We start from the raw sequence: 14,904 nt of genomic DNA, 5'->3' as shown, positions 1-14,904 counted from the left end.
CGGCGGCGCCGCGACCTCTGCCGGTAGCGATTGCGATCACGAAGCGCACGCGCGGTTTTCCTTCGCCCGGCCTCGCGGCTCAAGCCCCGAGCGCGCTTGCAAGTTCGGACGAGGAGTATATCGATCCAATACTGCGTACGTCGCCTCTGACGTAAAACGCGCGTATGATGTCAGAGCTGTTTCTCAATGGACGCGGGTTTCGGCCCCCGACCTGTTGACAGCCGAGTCGAACACGTCGAGACAGTGTGTTAAACGGGCAGGTCTTCCAACGCCCAGGTTCGCTGACACCAGTCTCTCCGTTTGTCCGGCTTGCAGGCAGCAGGTGGTGCGTAAGCGAGTGGAGACTTCACGGCGCGGGGCCTCCGTCGTCATGGGGATCCGTCGTAAATGCGCCGCGTGGCTACGTCAACATGACGTCGCGCTCGGAAAAGTTCGGCTACTCTCGTTGACCAAATATGGAGCGCGCGATGGCTGCGGCGGCGATCTGCGACCCGCAGGGCCTCGCAGGGCCCTTCGTCGGGTTCCAGGACCCAAAATGTTTATTGTAGGCTCATATGCATACGTGAACATGGGTTCGAACTGAATTTCTGCGGGACCGGGCATCGCGCTGCGACGCGGGCTCCCGTTTTACCGTCAGAAGGCGGCGCAGTGAATGGAGGCAACGTCACGCGCGCGTCAGGGATGGTGTACGCTCCGATTGGTTAGCGCCGGTTCCGGCTCTCCAAATAAGGCAGGCGCCCGCCCGGGGGCCCATTCATACGGCAGCGGGGGCCCCAGCGCGTACGCCGCACATTGATGGGGGCTCGCTAGCCGTCATGATCATGGACGGTCTGGAAGCGCTGCCCCGCGCTGATCAACAATTCAACCTAAGTTTCGAATCGTTCAAGGCGCCTAGTTCTATGATCGGACCTGAGGCCGTCGCCGGCGATGACCCGCTCCACACCCCGGCTTCTACGACGGCCGAGTTGATCACTTTCTTCGCCACAGATGCCATCATCCCAGACCCAGTCCCGATCTCAGGTGAGCTGACACTCCCATGTTATCGGGGGCTCCCTCGACTAACACCTTCGCCGTCCCTCTCTCTAGCCGAAGCCCTGCCAGATCTGAGTGGCGGCTCGCGACTCTCCTATCGCGGCACCTTCACCGCTGCGGCGGCCTGGCCGCCCTGTCCTCCCGAGCCTCCGGGTTTCTTCGAGCCCTCGGTCCCCGTGGCGCCCGACTCCTTCGTGGGCTCCCTCGATGGCTTCAAACCCACCGGAGTCTTCGAGGATACCAAATACCCGCCGTGGGGCGAACCGCGCGAAGAAGGTCCCTCGGCCACACTGGCTGAATACAACCAGGCAACAAGTAAAGGCCACGAGATTCTGAGCCAAGCCTACCAGAACAGCCCCATACCTCTCCGTCTTGTGCCAGTGAAGCCCAGGAAATACCCGAACCGGCCCAGCAAGACTCCTGTCCACGAGCGGCCCTACGCCTGTCCCATTGAAGGATGCGACAGGCGCTTCTCACGCTCGGACGAGCTCACCCGCCACATCCGAATCCACACCGGCCAAAAGCCGTTCCAGTGCCGTATCTGTATGCGCTCCTTCTCGAGGTCCGACCATCTCACCACGCATATCAGAACCCACACCGGTGAAAAGCCTTTCTCCTGTGACATCTGTGGTCGCAAGTTTGCCCGCAGTGACGAGAAAAAGCGACACGCCAAGGTGCATCTCAAGCATCGCCTCAAGAAAGAGCATCCCTGCTGAGGCTGGACCTCGGTTATGAGCTGTACATAGTGCACTGTACAAAGTCCATCTCGCACCCAGAAATAAAAGTCTCCTCCATCGCCTCAACTTGTGTGTGAGCTCCTGTTTATCTGTTCCATTCTGATGTGTTTGAGCCAAATTCCTACATCCACATGAGGGAATTTGGCTAAACACACGTTGACGCTGTTGGGACATTGCCGTCAGATTACACTTTGAAGGCAGTGACCCTGTCGTAGGTGTTTCTTTATGTTCAACCTTTCAGTTGTATCCTGCTCTCATTTCTCACCTTTGAGTTTTCAAAGAGAAAAGTTGGGAAAACAGTTGCCAACTTTTCTCTTTACGTTTCCGTTCTCTCTGAGTTACCCCAAAGTTCTAAAGCTACGTCGACCCCAACCGACAACAGGTGTTGTCACCAGTCATCGTTCAAACCCAGTTCACTAATATGGCAAACTGTTGACTCTTTGAGCATTTTTCCCCCCCTTCGTGCTGTGGAAACTCAAACACCTGTTTGATTTTCCACTGCCAAATGTGTTAATAATTGTGTTACACACACAAATGTTTGTTTTTTTGAGTCAATATCGAGAAAAATTGTTACATATTGTTTCCACAATGAATTCGGGCAAAGCAAATTGCTTTTGCCTGCCATGATCAAACATCTGCAAACGTCTCCCCTCTCCCGCCTCCTCTCCCGAGCGCTGCTATGCAAGCGCAATAGGCACTGCTGAACGGAAAGTTGGCTTTGTTGTCAATTATTCCGCAGGTAAGTATCTATTAGTGAGTGTATTCATTTAGTTTATGTATAAAACACAATTCTGCGACGTTTCGGTGACATACGTGCGCGTAAACCCTATTCTTTTGCAATATCGTGTAACAGGTGCGACCCAACGCAGCCCCTCCCTCATTCCACTTGTTTCACTTTCCCCATCTGTAAGGTGACGACTGAAACTTTCATTCCGACGAGGGTCACGGGTCACCTTGCGTAATTTACACGGTTTAACGAATGTGACGTCCAATCACGGTCATGTGTGTTTTTGTGTATTAAATACATTCTTACCTTTGTCGTTTGAGCGAAGACTTGGGTTGCTATCGTTTCATTCCTTATAAACTTGCTGGACAGGCTCAACTGACAGCCTTTGGCCGACCTTGAATGCCGATTGTATTCTAGGCACGCTGAAACGGTAAAGTGTTGTCTCGTTCATTATGTAACGATCAAATTAAATGATACGCGCCGTGTTTTTGAACGCACAAAATGAAAGCAGAGGAGACCAAGGCGCGCGCGCAGGCCACATTGTTGGTGGACTTTGTAGCGGTAGCGTTCGTTGCACAATATGAAAGAATGCGGCAAAAGCGAGATCTAAGTATGAATGGGGTTTTATTGTATTTATGTGGAACAATACATATTTTGTTCATTATATTGTCCGTTGTCGTGGAGCACCACGAGATGTGATGCACATCTCGAACAGCTGCGTGGCTCGCTCGGCTCGTGGCTCGTTCTGTAATCGCCATCGTCATAACAGCTGGTGAGAATACAATCTGAGTGACTTTGCAGTACAACCTGTTTTGTTGCTGGATGGTCTTTTCTGATTTACCGACTGATATACGAGGAAAGACATGCTTTAAGCATTTTATATCGCTGGGAGTCGTCTAGTTTGTAACTTTTAGGGTCCGAGTATACCAGCTGCGCAATGGAGTCATGTGTAGCCGTAGAACGCGAAGTGGACAAAGTGTTGAGCAAATTTGGAGCGCTCCAGGAGCATACAAGAAATTCACTAACGGAGCTCATGGATCACGTACAGGATTTAAATCGCCAGCTAGGAGAAGGTAAGCATCACAACGTAGGCACAGCATATTTAGCAACAGTAATAACTTCCCTGTCGGTGAACGCAGAGTCCCCGGAGATTGATGTTCGAGCAACGCACAAACTTTCGCTTGCACTTACACAGTGCGCTCAGAAAATCCGTGATGTGACCAGTGCCATCGCTGCGGAGCATCGCGATCTTCATGGCACGGTATCAAAAGTAGGAAAGGCGATTGACAAGGTGAGCCGGCAGCGAGTTTCAGAACCTGCCTAGTCCTAGTGTGATGATTTTTGAGTGACAGTCGGTCTGACTCTCAAGCTGTGTTGAGGGAACCTGAACTCTGCATATTGCTTGTAAATACGATCTGGTAATCTTCGTGTATCTTCGTTGACTATAGGATCACGTCTGCTAGCGTAAACGGGAACATCTGTTCCGTGTGCCCATATATGATGATGGGTGCAGTGAGCTAGCGAAGCTATAACAAATTACATAAAGGATGGGTGCCAAACCCCCACTCATTTTCAGTATTACTTGCTCCAGCTTTAGAAAGGTAATTATGGGGCGTATTTTCACGTAATTTGTTAGATTCTTCCATGAGAATCAAACAAAAAGAAAATGATTAAGTACCGTGAATGCTTAAATTATTTGGGTCTTGTGAACGATGAATGGAAAAACAGATATCTTTGTGCGGTGTATTTGTATGCCTAACTGAAGTTTGCACCATTGGAAAGCTGTTGGTATACAGTAACCCTGAGCCTTTTCCCGTTTTCTTGCCCAGTGCATTTGATATTTGAGTGCTGGCAAAAATAACAAATTTATCTCAGTATCCTTACCAGCATCATAACGTCCGCCTGTAGCCAGATGAGTTCCGTAATATTTAATATACCGCGCTTATTTGATGATAAGAAAACATTAAATGTACTCTTGTAATGTAGTAGGTGGACTTTTCTAGGTACAGAAATAAAGAAACACTGCATACCAGAATGAGATCCAAAATTCAGTAACAGTGCAGTAGGAATCGGGGGGGGGAAAGTACCTCAGTACCGACAAGGTACAATTAGCTAACACGTGAAACGAAAGGGTAGCTACTGTGCTAAGCCCACTGCATTTTCTGCCCTACCTGTTGTTTCCTGAAAGCTGCGTAAGCATGCACCCACAGAAGCTGTACTATAAAGGGCAGATGCCTCTCCAATTGCACAATAGTGACCTTTCTAACTACAGGCCAGTTTTGTTGAGTGTCTGAAATGCAAGAAACCTTTGACAACTTTCGGCACAGGTTTGGGACGGGTAATCTGCATGGAGCACAATCAGCTTCTTCTACCGGTGACCTGCATGCTAGCTTCAATTCTGGTCGTGAAACGATTAATCATGCAGGAGTTTGCCTCCCGAATATGTCGAGCAAAGTCCTATGCTGACCTGCTCTCGCATTTGGAATTTATTGCATACCAAAATCTGGCTGTGTGACAGGACCACCTTTTTCCTTAGTCCCCACAAACACAATATGTATTATCGTAGAAAACTAAGCTGTTCACGGGAATGTGCGAGGCGTACCTGCTGAGGGTAGCTGTCAGCTCCTCTGCAGAAAAATTCCCTGTTTGATGTCTTCCTCAGTCTCTTGAGCCTTGAAAAGTGTTTTTTTATGTAGATGTTATCAAAGAAGCAGCTTACTCAGGATACAACTATGGATTTGTGTATTGAATATATTGGCTACAACATTATAAACAGTACGTTAAACACATGTTAGAGATGGTTTCTCAATCTCTTTAACTTTCGGACATTTCAAAGTGGATCAACAGTCTTCATATCAACCATCGCGAGAACATTTTTTGCATTTACATTTGGATACTTTCTTCATATATCTTCTCTCGTGTACATTAATTCAAAATTAGTGCACATGCGTACCACCCAATTAACCAAGTAGAACCTGCACCAAACCGTGCTGACAGGTTCATCACCCTTCTGTGTATGATGAAGCATTCGTCATGCCACTGTTCCTTTCCGTGCATGATCTCACTAGAATTTCCGAACTGGTGGAGAAAATTCTGTGTTTGGAGTCGTTTCAACCTTGCAGTGTCCGATATACATATCTATCACATGTAATTATGTTGAACAATTTAATGTATTTACATTCAACTTTTTACGATATATTTCTTTATGTATTACGCAGCTAAATATTCCATATGTGACGTATATGTATTTTAAGTTTTCAACGCAGGCTTGTTATTGGTTCTTATGTACACATTATGTTCTATAAGTTGCGCTGTCTCGGATCTTTTTATTTTCTACCAAAATGACTTGGCTCACCACTTTGTGCAGAGCCCTGTGGAGTCCCTTAATGTATTTGGAATAAATACAGAAAATGCGAGGTGTTCATTTTTATCAATTACAGATTTTTTTTATAAAACTATGAGAGCAGCGTAATGTCATTTTTGAAGTTGTGTTATACATGGCTAGACGGGCATCCTCTGAAAGAGAGTGCGTAACTACTAGATGACTACTCGCGTAAAATTTGGGAATTTCGGGCAAAAACAAGACAGCAGAGTGGGAGAACAGTCCTCTGCAATCTTACTTTTGCCCAAAATTCCCCGATTAAGGAGTTGATTAATGAATTTTGTGTAATCAGACATCTTGTAGTCACATGATGGAGGAATACCCTGAGACACAGAATGAATAGGGTTCTTCGTTTGTGGGTTAAACCCGATTTTTCACGATAGTTCCCCCCCCCAAAAAAAAAATTTTCAAGAGTTCAAAAGTATCTACCCGAAAATCCTTGCGGTCCTTCAACTTGTCGTTCTCGGCAAACCTTCGAGAAAAAAAAATCATATCGGCAAAGAGAGCTATTTGTGACAACTTATTTGTCTTCCTTTTATAATCCCCTCCTGTAGGAGTCAAAGACGAGCCTTTGTGGAGCTCTGGCAAGTGTTTGAATACCACGGTCATTCACTATCCCAGTTCCGAGCGGAAATATAAAGATTCTTGTTTCTCGTCCCAGTGTCGCAGCAGTGGCTCGTCTCGTATGCCTTTCGTCTCACCCGAAAATTCCCCGGTGACATATCAAACAGAGATCGTAGAGCCCGATTTCTCCCCGAATTCTCGTGTGTAAATAGCACCCGATTTTTCCCTCCCGAATTTGTAAAATCATAAAACCCGAAAACGAAGAAACCTAAGGATGAAGGAGAAGACGACCCCACACAAGTATATCAGGCATTGTCTGTGTCATGTCTCAGGCTATCCCTTCATCATCGTGCTTCACCAGCTAAGTCTGCGCCTTGTCCCTTCTCCTTGTAGTTCCCTAGTGCTGTAGAACCCACCTGCGAAAACTACATCTGTGCTGCTGTCGTAGCTTTCCTTGTTAAAAAAAAAGCCTGTAATGAATACGAAGGAACACCATATATATATTGCTGTGTGTAAGCACGTCGCAGTAACAACACACGTTTCAACTGTGAGATGTACTTGTAATTGCTTGCATGATAAACAAGCAGGTTCAAAATTTGTAAAATCTAGCACATGCCTAGTCTAATTCACTCGTTTCAATTTTCACTTAAACTTGTAGGCGAGTTCTGGTCGTCCGCGGACTGCTACAACCCTTGGCATATAAATGGTAGGATGATGAAGTAAAGAGTTATAGATGTTGGCAGCACCCAGACTTTGAACAGTGGAAGTGTAAATCGGAAGCAACTGCAGTGCATGAAAAGACAAAAACAGAAAACCAAACACTTTTTACTACACTACCACTCAGATGATGATGATGATTAACTAAGATTAGAAGAATGAAACCCAACTTTCACTGTTTTGTCTCTCACCACAGAACTTTGTACCAGACTTCTGGGCCACAAGCAGCGAGGACGTGTTTGAGGGCCCCGAAAAAAAGGCAGCCCTGAACCAGGTAATTGCCGAGCACCTGTTACGGCAGGGCCTCCTCGATATTGCCGAAGAACTGGCGCGCGAGGCAGGCCTCGAATCTGCCCACAAGGAACCCTTCGCCGAGCTCAACCGCGTGCTCGACGCGCTCAAACGGCGCGACCTCGGGCCCGCGCTAGAGTGGGTCGTGCGGCACCAGGACCCGCAGCCCAGCCAGGACGGGAATGTGTCGGCGCTGCCCTTCCAGTTACACCGGCTCCAGGTCGTAGGGCTGTTGCAGCGTGGCGCGGCACGCGAAGCCATCGCGTATGCACGCCGGCACCTCGCCCCACTCGCACGTGCGCACGAGCGGGATTTTCAAGCTCTCATGGGCAGCCTGGCTTTCCTGCGGGGCGGAGGCCCTACGGCGGGAGGTGCTGGTCTGGAACGATCGCCCTACGCGTCTCTTCTGGAACCCGCACGCTGGGCCGAGGCCTGTGAGGCGTTCACGAGGGACGCGTGCGCGAGGTTGGGTCTCTCTGTCGAGAGCCCCTTGGCAGTGTGCCTCGAAGCAGGCAGCCGTGCCCTGCCTGCCCTTCTCAATATCAAGCAGGTGATGGTCCAGCGACAGGTGGCAGGAGTGTGGAGCTCTCGCGATGAACTGCCGATAGAGATCCGTCTGGGACGCCAGTTCCACTCTGTGTTCGCTTGTCCGATCCTGCGCCAGCAGAGTACCGACGCCAACCCACCCATGCGGCTCGTCTGTGGCCACGTGATTTCTCGAGACGCACTTCATAAGCTGGCGAGTGGTTCCAAGCTAAAATGTCCGTACTGTCCCGTTGAACAGAACCCCGCCGATGCTAGGTTAATTCACTTTTGAATCGGTCTTTTCTCGCAGCAAGAATTGTTCCATCCTGAATACCTTGTACTGTGGCTTCGTTATCTTGCTTTCTACATTGGGTGAGCTCCTTGGGACATGTCTGCTTTTTAGAATAGTCTTACGTTGAAATATGGAGGAATTGTATTTATAACAACCAAGTCGATTCATGGTACATGCTGTAATGTTGCTCGAAGTGCATATTATGAACAGCATTTATCAGTTATAGTAACTTTCCACTTTTAATATCATCCCTCCTGTTCGAAGAAAGCGAGAAAACAAATTTGGAGCTGTCAAGACGCAAAGGTGCTCTGGATGCTGTGTACATGAAAGACTTGGTTTGTCTTAGTTTGGAAGGTCTGCGCCAAATAAATGAAAAAGCAACTGGAGAAGATTGTGGAGTGATCTTGCTAAATGTACACACGTGAACCTGTTTGCAGAGACGTACATCAACTTGGTGCCGAGAAAACCGCCAGGGAACGCAGACTGTTCATTTTTAAAAAGGGGTTGTGAAATAATGCTAACATTTCCTGGAGAAATCAAGTTCGAGAATGTGTATTTCATCTCAAAGGCATCAAGCGCTAATGGAGACGGGAACAGGAAAGGCAACAGGTGTGCACCAGCAACTGAAGGTGCTTCTTCATAATGCGACAACATAAGGCAGAGCAATGAGAGACCCTCCCACGAGCTACATGCCCTTTCAAACCGTATTGTCGCAAGAGGCAATACTCTGTTAAAGAGTGATGGCTTGCTTACGTACTCACAGTGGCTCGCTAAGCAAAAAGCACTGTCAACATTCACTCGTTCTAATCTCTTATTGTATCAGTCCAAATTCTCATGAACTGCCTGCAACGAAGTGTGTTTTGATTCATTGTGGGATAAAGGACCTCTCCACCTTTCTGTCCTGCGAAGTCTTCTCTTTTTTCCTGTGTTCATTATGCTCTGTTTCGTATGCAACAACACCAACTAGCCCAACTGCTCATCCCGATGCTTCGGATAATCTCGAGCGCCTGCTGTATGTCTTCCTTGTCCGTGGCCTAATTAGTACACTGTGCCTCCAAAGTGGATTAACAACCGCGCTTCACTTTTTGGTACGAGTTTGCAGCCTCTGAACATACATACCAACACCGTGTGCAAATATGACCCGGCATTAGAGGGCCATCACGCGCCAAGAGGTTCTTTGCTCTCGCCCGTGTTATTGGTGATGTTTCATATGACAGCAGTTTCTATAGTACGGAGTAGCTTCTGCTGCTCAGGTGGATTCTCTGTCTTTCATCTCATTCTGTGAAGACACTGTTGTAAAACTAATGGAAACCAATGAGGCATAAAAAAAGAGCATGTGTGGAAAGAAAGTTTGTCGTTTCACATCTTAATTATGGTTTTGCGCGGGTTTTTGCTAACGATGGCTGTTCTGTGCCTGGCAGTTTTCCCTGCAGAGAGGTCTCTTGTCCTGCCTTCCTGTACATAGAACTGGTGTTTTATTCTATTACATCTCCGTTGATTGTGGGATTCCAATCTAAAGTTTCATTTCAAACCATCCAGACACTACGAGCGTAGGTGATCTTTGCTGATGTCACTGACGGAGTCACTGAGGGAAACACAGAAGCAGTGTTGTACCCGTTACCGAAATATGGTATCGCGATACCGATACTTCTTTTTTAAAGTAACGGATTACCGCTACCGTTACTAAAAAAAGTAACGCGATACATTGGGCGATACTTTCGTTTGAAATACGGAGATGACGCAACATAGAAATATCGCTTACGTGAACAGTTTTGCGGTGAAAAGACAGCGTATTTCATATATAGCTCGGAAACGTTAGGCTTGACTTTTATCAATAGCCGGTTCTTGAAATCGTTTTCTGCCGCGGTCTCTCCGGCAGCTGACAGAGGCCAGTGTGACAATTACGTTAGTGTCGGGCCTACACGTACCGTGGGAATCCAATGACCAAGGAATCCTATCCGAAGTTAACAATGCCACAGCATATGTGAGCGTGACTCAGTGCGAGAGCGCACTGTCAAAGTCTTGAACCTCTGTTCGTTGACCTCAACTCTTTTGTTGAACACAGCGTGGTTATTTCCCTCAGTTTCAAAGAAAAACGGTGAACACGTGTTTGGTATAATTCCATAATTCCGGTTACTTGTGGTAAAGCTTCTTGTCGAGGGCTAGGCGGACCATTGTCAATGAATAAGAGTGAGAAATATGGTCGGTGAAGTAAGCGTGGGGCTCTTAAAAGTATCTGTATCGGTAACGATACGGAGATCGCCTTACCATAAATTTGTAACGGAAATACTTTTCCGATACCGACTTGAGAAAGTATCGCGATACGCACTCCGATACCGAAAAAGTATCGATTACTGTAACGGCGTTACTTGTAACGGCGATACGTACAACACTGCACACAAGTGATCCTCACCATTCTGTTTTTGCCTTGTTCCATATATATCTAGGGTCTGACATTTTTTTGGGTTAAACCCAATTCCGCCGATTATTCCCTCCCAAATCTGGTTAGGGCCAATTTGGGGTTAAACCCGATTTCTCCCCGAATTCTAATCGCACATCAAATGGTGTCACGTGCACTATTTAGTACGCATGCCTGATGGAAATATTACTTGAGTGCGACAGTAGACCATCGAAGCACACTTTATGTTAGTAGATGTGGTGCTTGCTGTTGTAAATCGTGTGAGGTATGCAGGTTTGACCAATATATGCACTTTAGCTGCGGGTCGTTTGCCGGACAGAAAGAAAGAAAAATAACCTGATGATGGCCCGAATGCATCAATAGCCTCGGTTTCACCCCAAATTACAGATTTAAAAATAGACCCCAATTTTTTTCCCTCACGACGAATCTGGGAAAGGCGTTCAACCCGAAAAAAGTCAGACCAAACGTCTTCCATATTTTCTGATAGATAAGATGGATTTAAGTGCAGCTTGGTTGGATAAGATGCGCAGATGTGCAAGAGGCATCTGAAGAACGATCTTAGACGACCATCGTTCATTGCATGCTTGAGCTATAGCCACTATTGTGAGCCCACAGTCATACCTGGTTCTGTATAGCCAGACGTCCTAAAATATAATACCTAGTCAAGCTGCCTCTCACAGTATTGTACTTCTCGTGTGATCTTAACGAAATTTCAGTCCTTGAGTTGAGTTGTGTCCTCAAAGGAACCACATGTCCTTTCATGTCACAAAAGGAAGAACCACTCAGGATGAAAATGTACCCATCTTCCACCCTTGTTTATAAACCAGAACAATTATTCTGCGTACAGACTTTCTGCATACAGTTTGTAGCACTCACGACTTCTGTGTAACGACTTCTGCTGTAGCCAGTCATGTTAACGGCACACAGGCTACTTTTAGAATGCCGTTGGAAGGTGATAACATGTTAGAAATACTGCAGGACAAACAATTACAAGAGGAACCTCACAAGGAAGATGGGTGTTCGGAAGATTTCAAGTCTGCATGACTTCCTTGCACTGGTAACAGCACAGAAACCTTCCTGTGTGGCACGCAAACATTGTCCACGTTTGAAGTGCGTAATTTTGCTGGAACTCGTGTACCATTAAGCATCTGGTTGAGCATCAAGTGTGAAGGATGTTGGGCGTCGATTGGCCCCACCGTATCTTCCCTCCTTAAACAAATAAAAGGTGTGTGTGACAAAAGGGGACAAAGTATCTAAAATATCTTACAGTGACAATACAACGGTTACACATCACAATAAGTTTCCCTTTCCATGTTGACAATCATGCAGAGCGATGAATGACAGCACACACAGACACGCTCAAGCTCTTGAAGTCTTCGTTTTACATGCCCGTTTTCAACATCGACTCTGACTGACTTGCTTGACTTTCTGCACTGACTAAGTTTCTGTTTACTCTCTTTTCACCTAGAGAATGTACGCTGTATTATGGAGGTTGTGCACATCGGCATATCCATGTGTCGGGGATATCGTTGGTGAAGGCAACATGCATCTAATGTACGAACCAGGTTTATATCCTGCTAGAAAGCCAATCTTTCCTATCCGGATACTTTCCGGCACTATTTCACATACTGCCTACGTGTTACGTTTTAGCCTTTTCATATTTTACCTCTAAGTCCTCTGGTCTTAGCGGTGCAGACAACAATCCCCTAGAAACCCAAAGTGGTGTGATCTGGCGTCTGCGTAGTGGAGCTACTGTTGCACCTGCTGGATTGCCTGTAATGATGGCGTATACAATGCTCTCTCTGGTAGGGTTGTCAATGTAAGAGGAGTAAAATCCCTCCTTGACACACCTGTGGTATGTGCCGAGTGCCGTTGTCGAATGAGACTACGGAAAGGCAGCAGACAAAACACCTATGCCCAAAGCCATAACCAGGGAAGCTTCGGATCATCAACCCCCCCCCCCCCCCCAACTCTATAATTTGTAGTGCATTTGAGAAAAGGAAAAAGGGGGTGAACTCCTCCTCCTCCTCCTCCTCCTCCCCATGTAAATCTCCCATAGAACCCCTCCCAAAATATTGTCCTGGCTGCGCAACTGCCTACACCTATAAGAAGTGCCATTGCCCTGGTGCTGTACAAATATTTGCTGGATTATACGCTGCAATACATACACACGACTGGCAGAATTTCCACCACAATTTTTGCATCGCGAAACTGGTTGGGGGTCAGTTGACCTCTTGCATTCCCAGTTGTGCACAGTGTGCACTGTTCTTCCACTATTAAAGAATGACAATTGATCAAAAGGCATCAGTGGATGGGATCATCAACTGCCACACTTTAATCGGGAATGCGCAACAACTGGGCATTGTGAGGCTTCAGTAGTGCTTCCACTACCTCCACGAATGGTAAGTGCATAGCATTCGTATTAAGTTTTGTAGTCACACTCTGAGGCAAGGGCAGGAAGTAATAGTTTTTTTTTTTTTATGTAGACAATTGTGGAGAGGGTAAGGGATTGGGAATGCTGCTGCATTGACATTTATGATCCCTTACGTCGCCAGTCATTCGACAAGATGTTTTCACGATTTATCGCTTAATTAGCGGAAGTACGAAACGTAACAACTAGAGTTCATTGGCGGAGGTTGACGGAAGCCCGCTCAAACGTCGCGTCGAGACGGGGAGGTACCCAGGTTCGAATCCCGGTGCCGACTGTGCTGCCTGGGGTTTTTCCTGAGTTTTCCTCAGACGCTGTTCGACATACGTCGGCACAGTTCCCTTATAGAAGTCTGCCCAGGACGCACATTCCCCCATAGCGTTAGTCGTGATGTTGCCCATCACCTCTGTGAGGTCGACAACGGTGAGCTCTTTCAGCAGTACCACCACCTCGTGTGATTTATCAAGCTGCAAAACAGTATTTTCCAGAAGGGACAGGTTGAGGAGAGATATCCCACTAACATTATAGTCGTTCTGGACTCTGGAGCGCGCTATTGTTATTTTTCACGTTAGCGCGGTGCGAACGCCACGTATCGGCACTTTAAGATATTATTCTAGATAAAAATATCGGATTAGCCTTCGCGCGGGAGCTCGTGACGAATCAAGGCGTAAATCTACTCCCAACTATAATTATACGCATATGTTTCACTTGGCATGTTAAAAAAAATATATATTAGAAAATCTACGTGTCTTGAAATTGTATAGGGTCAACGACATATATCTCAGGGGAGCGTTTGCCGTGACTTCCGAGCACTTTTATCAATTTTAAATCGCGCGAAATTGAGTTTTCTGAATTTAACTCCGAAGTTTGCCAAGCCAACCTCACGTATTTGTTTTTGCGAGAAACTGAAAGCGCATGTCAGCTTTACCCCATTTCATTGCAAAATACATTCTGTACTACAATAATAATAGCTGAAAAGCGAAAGTCGTTGTTTCGAGGTCCGCATATTGTCGGCCGCGCTCAGACCTCCGAAAGAAGCGATGCGAGGAGGTCATGGAAGTGCCCTTTCACTTCTCCTTCTCCATGCTTCTACTGATGACTGCAGCAGGCTTACAACGCAAAGTTATCTGAAACAAAAGTGAGAAGGAAACAGGAAGAGTGGGGAGGGTCGTTTTCTTCCGGAGCTCGGCCGACAATTTGCGCGCCTCGAAACAACGGCTTTCGCTTTTCTTTCCTTCTTTCTTTCTTTTCGAGCTATTACCATTGTAATGTGGGATGTACTATGTTACAACAGTATGGGACAAATCCAACAAATCAAAGAGTAAATGCCTGCTGGCAAAAAATACGTGAGGCTGACTTGGTAAATTTTGGAGTTTAGTTCAGAAAATTTTTTTTTCTCGCGACCTAAAATCGGTAAAAGTGCTCGGAAGTTATGGCAAAAGCTCCCCTGAGATAGTGTTGACCCCATGTTTTTTAGACGTAGACTTTCTAATACGATTTTTTTACACGTTGGGTGAAACACCCTGTATAGGATCAAGTGATAGATTTAACGCTTGCTCTGGAATATCGATAATTTGAAGATGTGCGTAGTTCACTGCGTGAAATGGTGCGTAAAATTTCACCACACGGACCGGTTTTGCGTGCGTGGGACAGTGCGTCAGGAGGGTCCTGAACTTCACGCAGCGCATGAAGTCTCGCGGAGCAAATATAGTCGTGTTTCCATTTTTATCCAGCCGCGAAGTTGCCTTGATTCCCACATTTTCTTCATTGGCCGAAAAATGCTCGCCGTT

The 14,904-nt window shown here is 46.7% G+C and overlaps 2 protein-coding genes across 2 annotated transcripts; both read left to right on the top strand.

Moving 5' to 3' along the window:
* Positions 1-672: 672 nt before the first annotated feature.
* Positions 673-1,835, top strand: LOC135377395 (early growth response protein 2-like). Its single transcript, XM_064609765.1, has 2 exons — positions 673-1,020; positions 1,087-1,835. The coding sequence occupies exons 1-2, from the start codon at positions 816-818 to the stop codon at positions 1,746-1,748; spliced, it is 867 nt and encodes a 288-aa protein (XP_064465835.1). The 5' UTR covers positions 673-815; the 3' UTR covers positions 1,749-1,835.
* Positions 1,836-3,253: 1,418 nt separating this feature from the next.
* LOC135377394 (E3 ubiquitin-protein ligase RMND5A-like) lies at positions 3,254-9,165 on the top strand. The gene is made up of 3 exons (XM_064609764.1): positions 3,254-3,569; positions 3,636-3,787; positions 7,356-9,165. Exons 1-3 carry the CDS (start codon positions 3,434-3,436, stop codon positions 8,265-8,267), a joined length of 1,200 nt encoding a protein of 399 aa, XP_064465834.1. The 5' UTR covers positions 3,254-3,433; the 3' UTR covers positions 8,268-9,165.
* Positions 9,166-14,904: the final 5,739 nt, after the last annotated feature.

This window comes from Ornithodoros turicata, chromosome 1 (assembly GCF_037126465.1).
Source record: "Ornithodoros turicata isolate Travis chromosome 1, ASM3712646v1, whole genome shotgun sequence".
NCBI classification, from domain to species: Eukaryota; Metazoa; Arthropoda; class Arachnida; order Ixodida; family Argasidae; genus Ornithodoros; species Ornithodoros turicata.
Note: the sequence above shows the minus strand (reverse complement) of the source record. Positions and strands in the feature narration are given on the sequence as shown.

What these genes read in the sequence shown, in the direction of transcription:
- LOC135377395 (XM_064609765.1), top strand. Translation starts at nt 816, where the DNA reads ATGATCATGGACGGTCTGGAAGCGCTGCCCCGCGCTGATCAACAATTC. An exon ending in AGACCCAGTCCCGATCTCAG is followed by an intron (nt 1,021 to 1,086) that starts GTGAGCTGACAC and finishes CCCTCTCTCTAG; the next exon opens with CCGAAGCCCTGCCAGATCTG.
- LOC135377394 (XM_064609764.1), top strand. Translation starts at nt 3,434, where the DNA reads ATGGAGTCATGTGTAGCCGTAGAACGCGAAGTGGACAAAGTGTTGAGC. An exon ending in AAATCGCCAGCTAGGAGAAG is followed by an intron (nt 3,570 to 3,635) that starts GTAAGCATCACA and finishes CGGTGAACGCAG; the next exon opens with AGTCCCCGGAGATTGATGTT. An exon ending in TAGGAAAGGCGATTGACAAG is followed by an intron (nt 3,788 to 7,355) that starts GTGAGCCGGCAG and finishes CTCTCACCACAG; the next exon opens with AACTTTGTACCAGACTTCTG.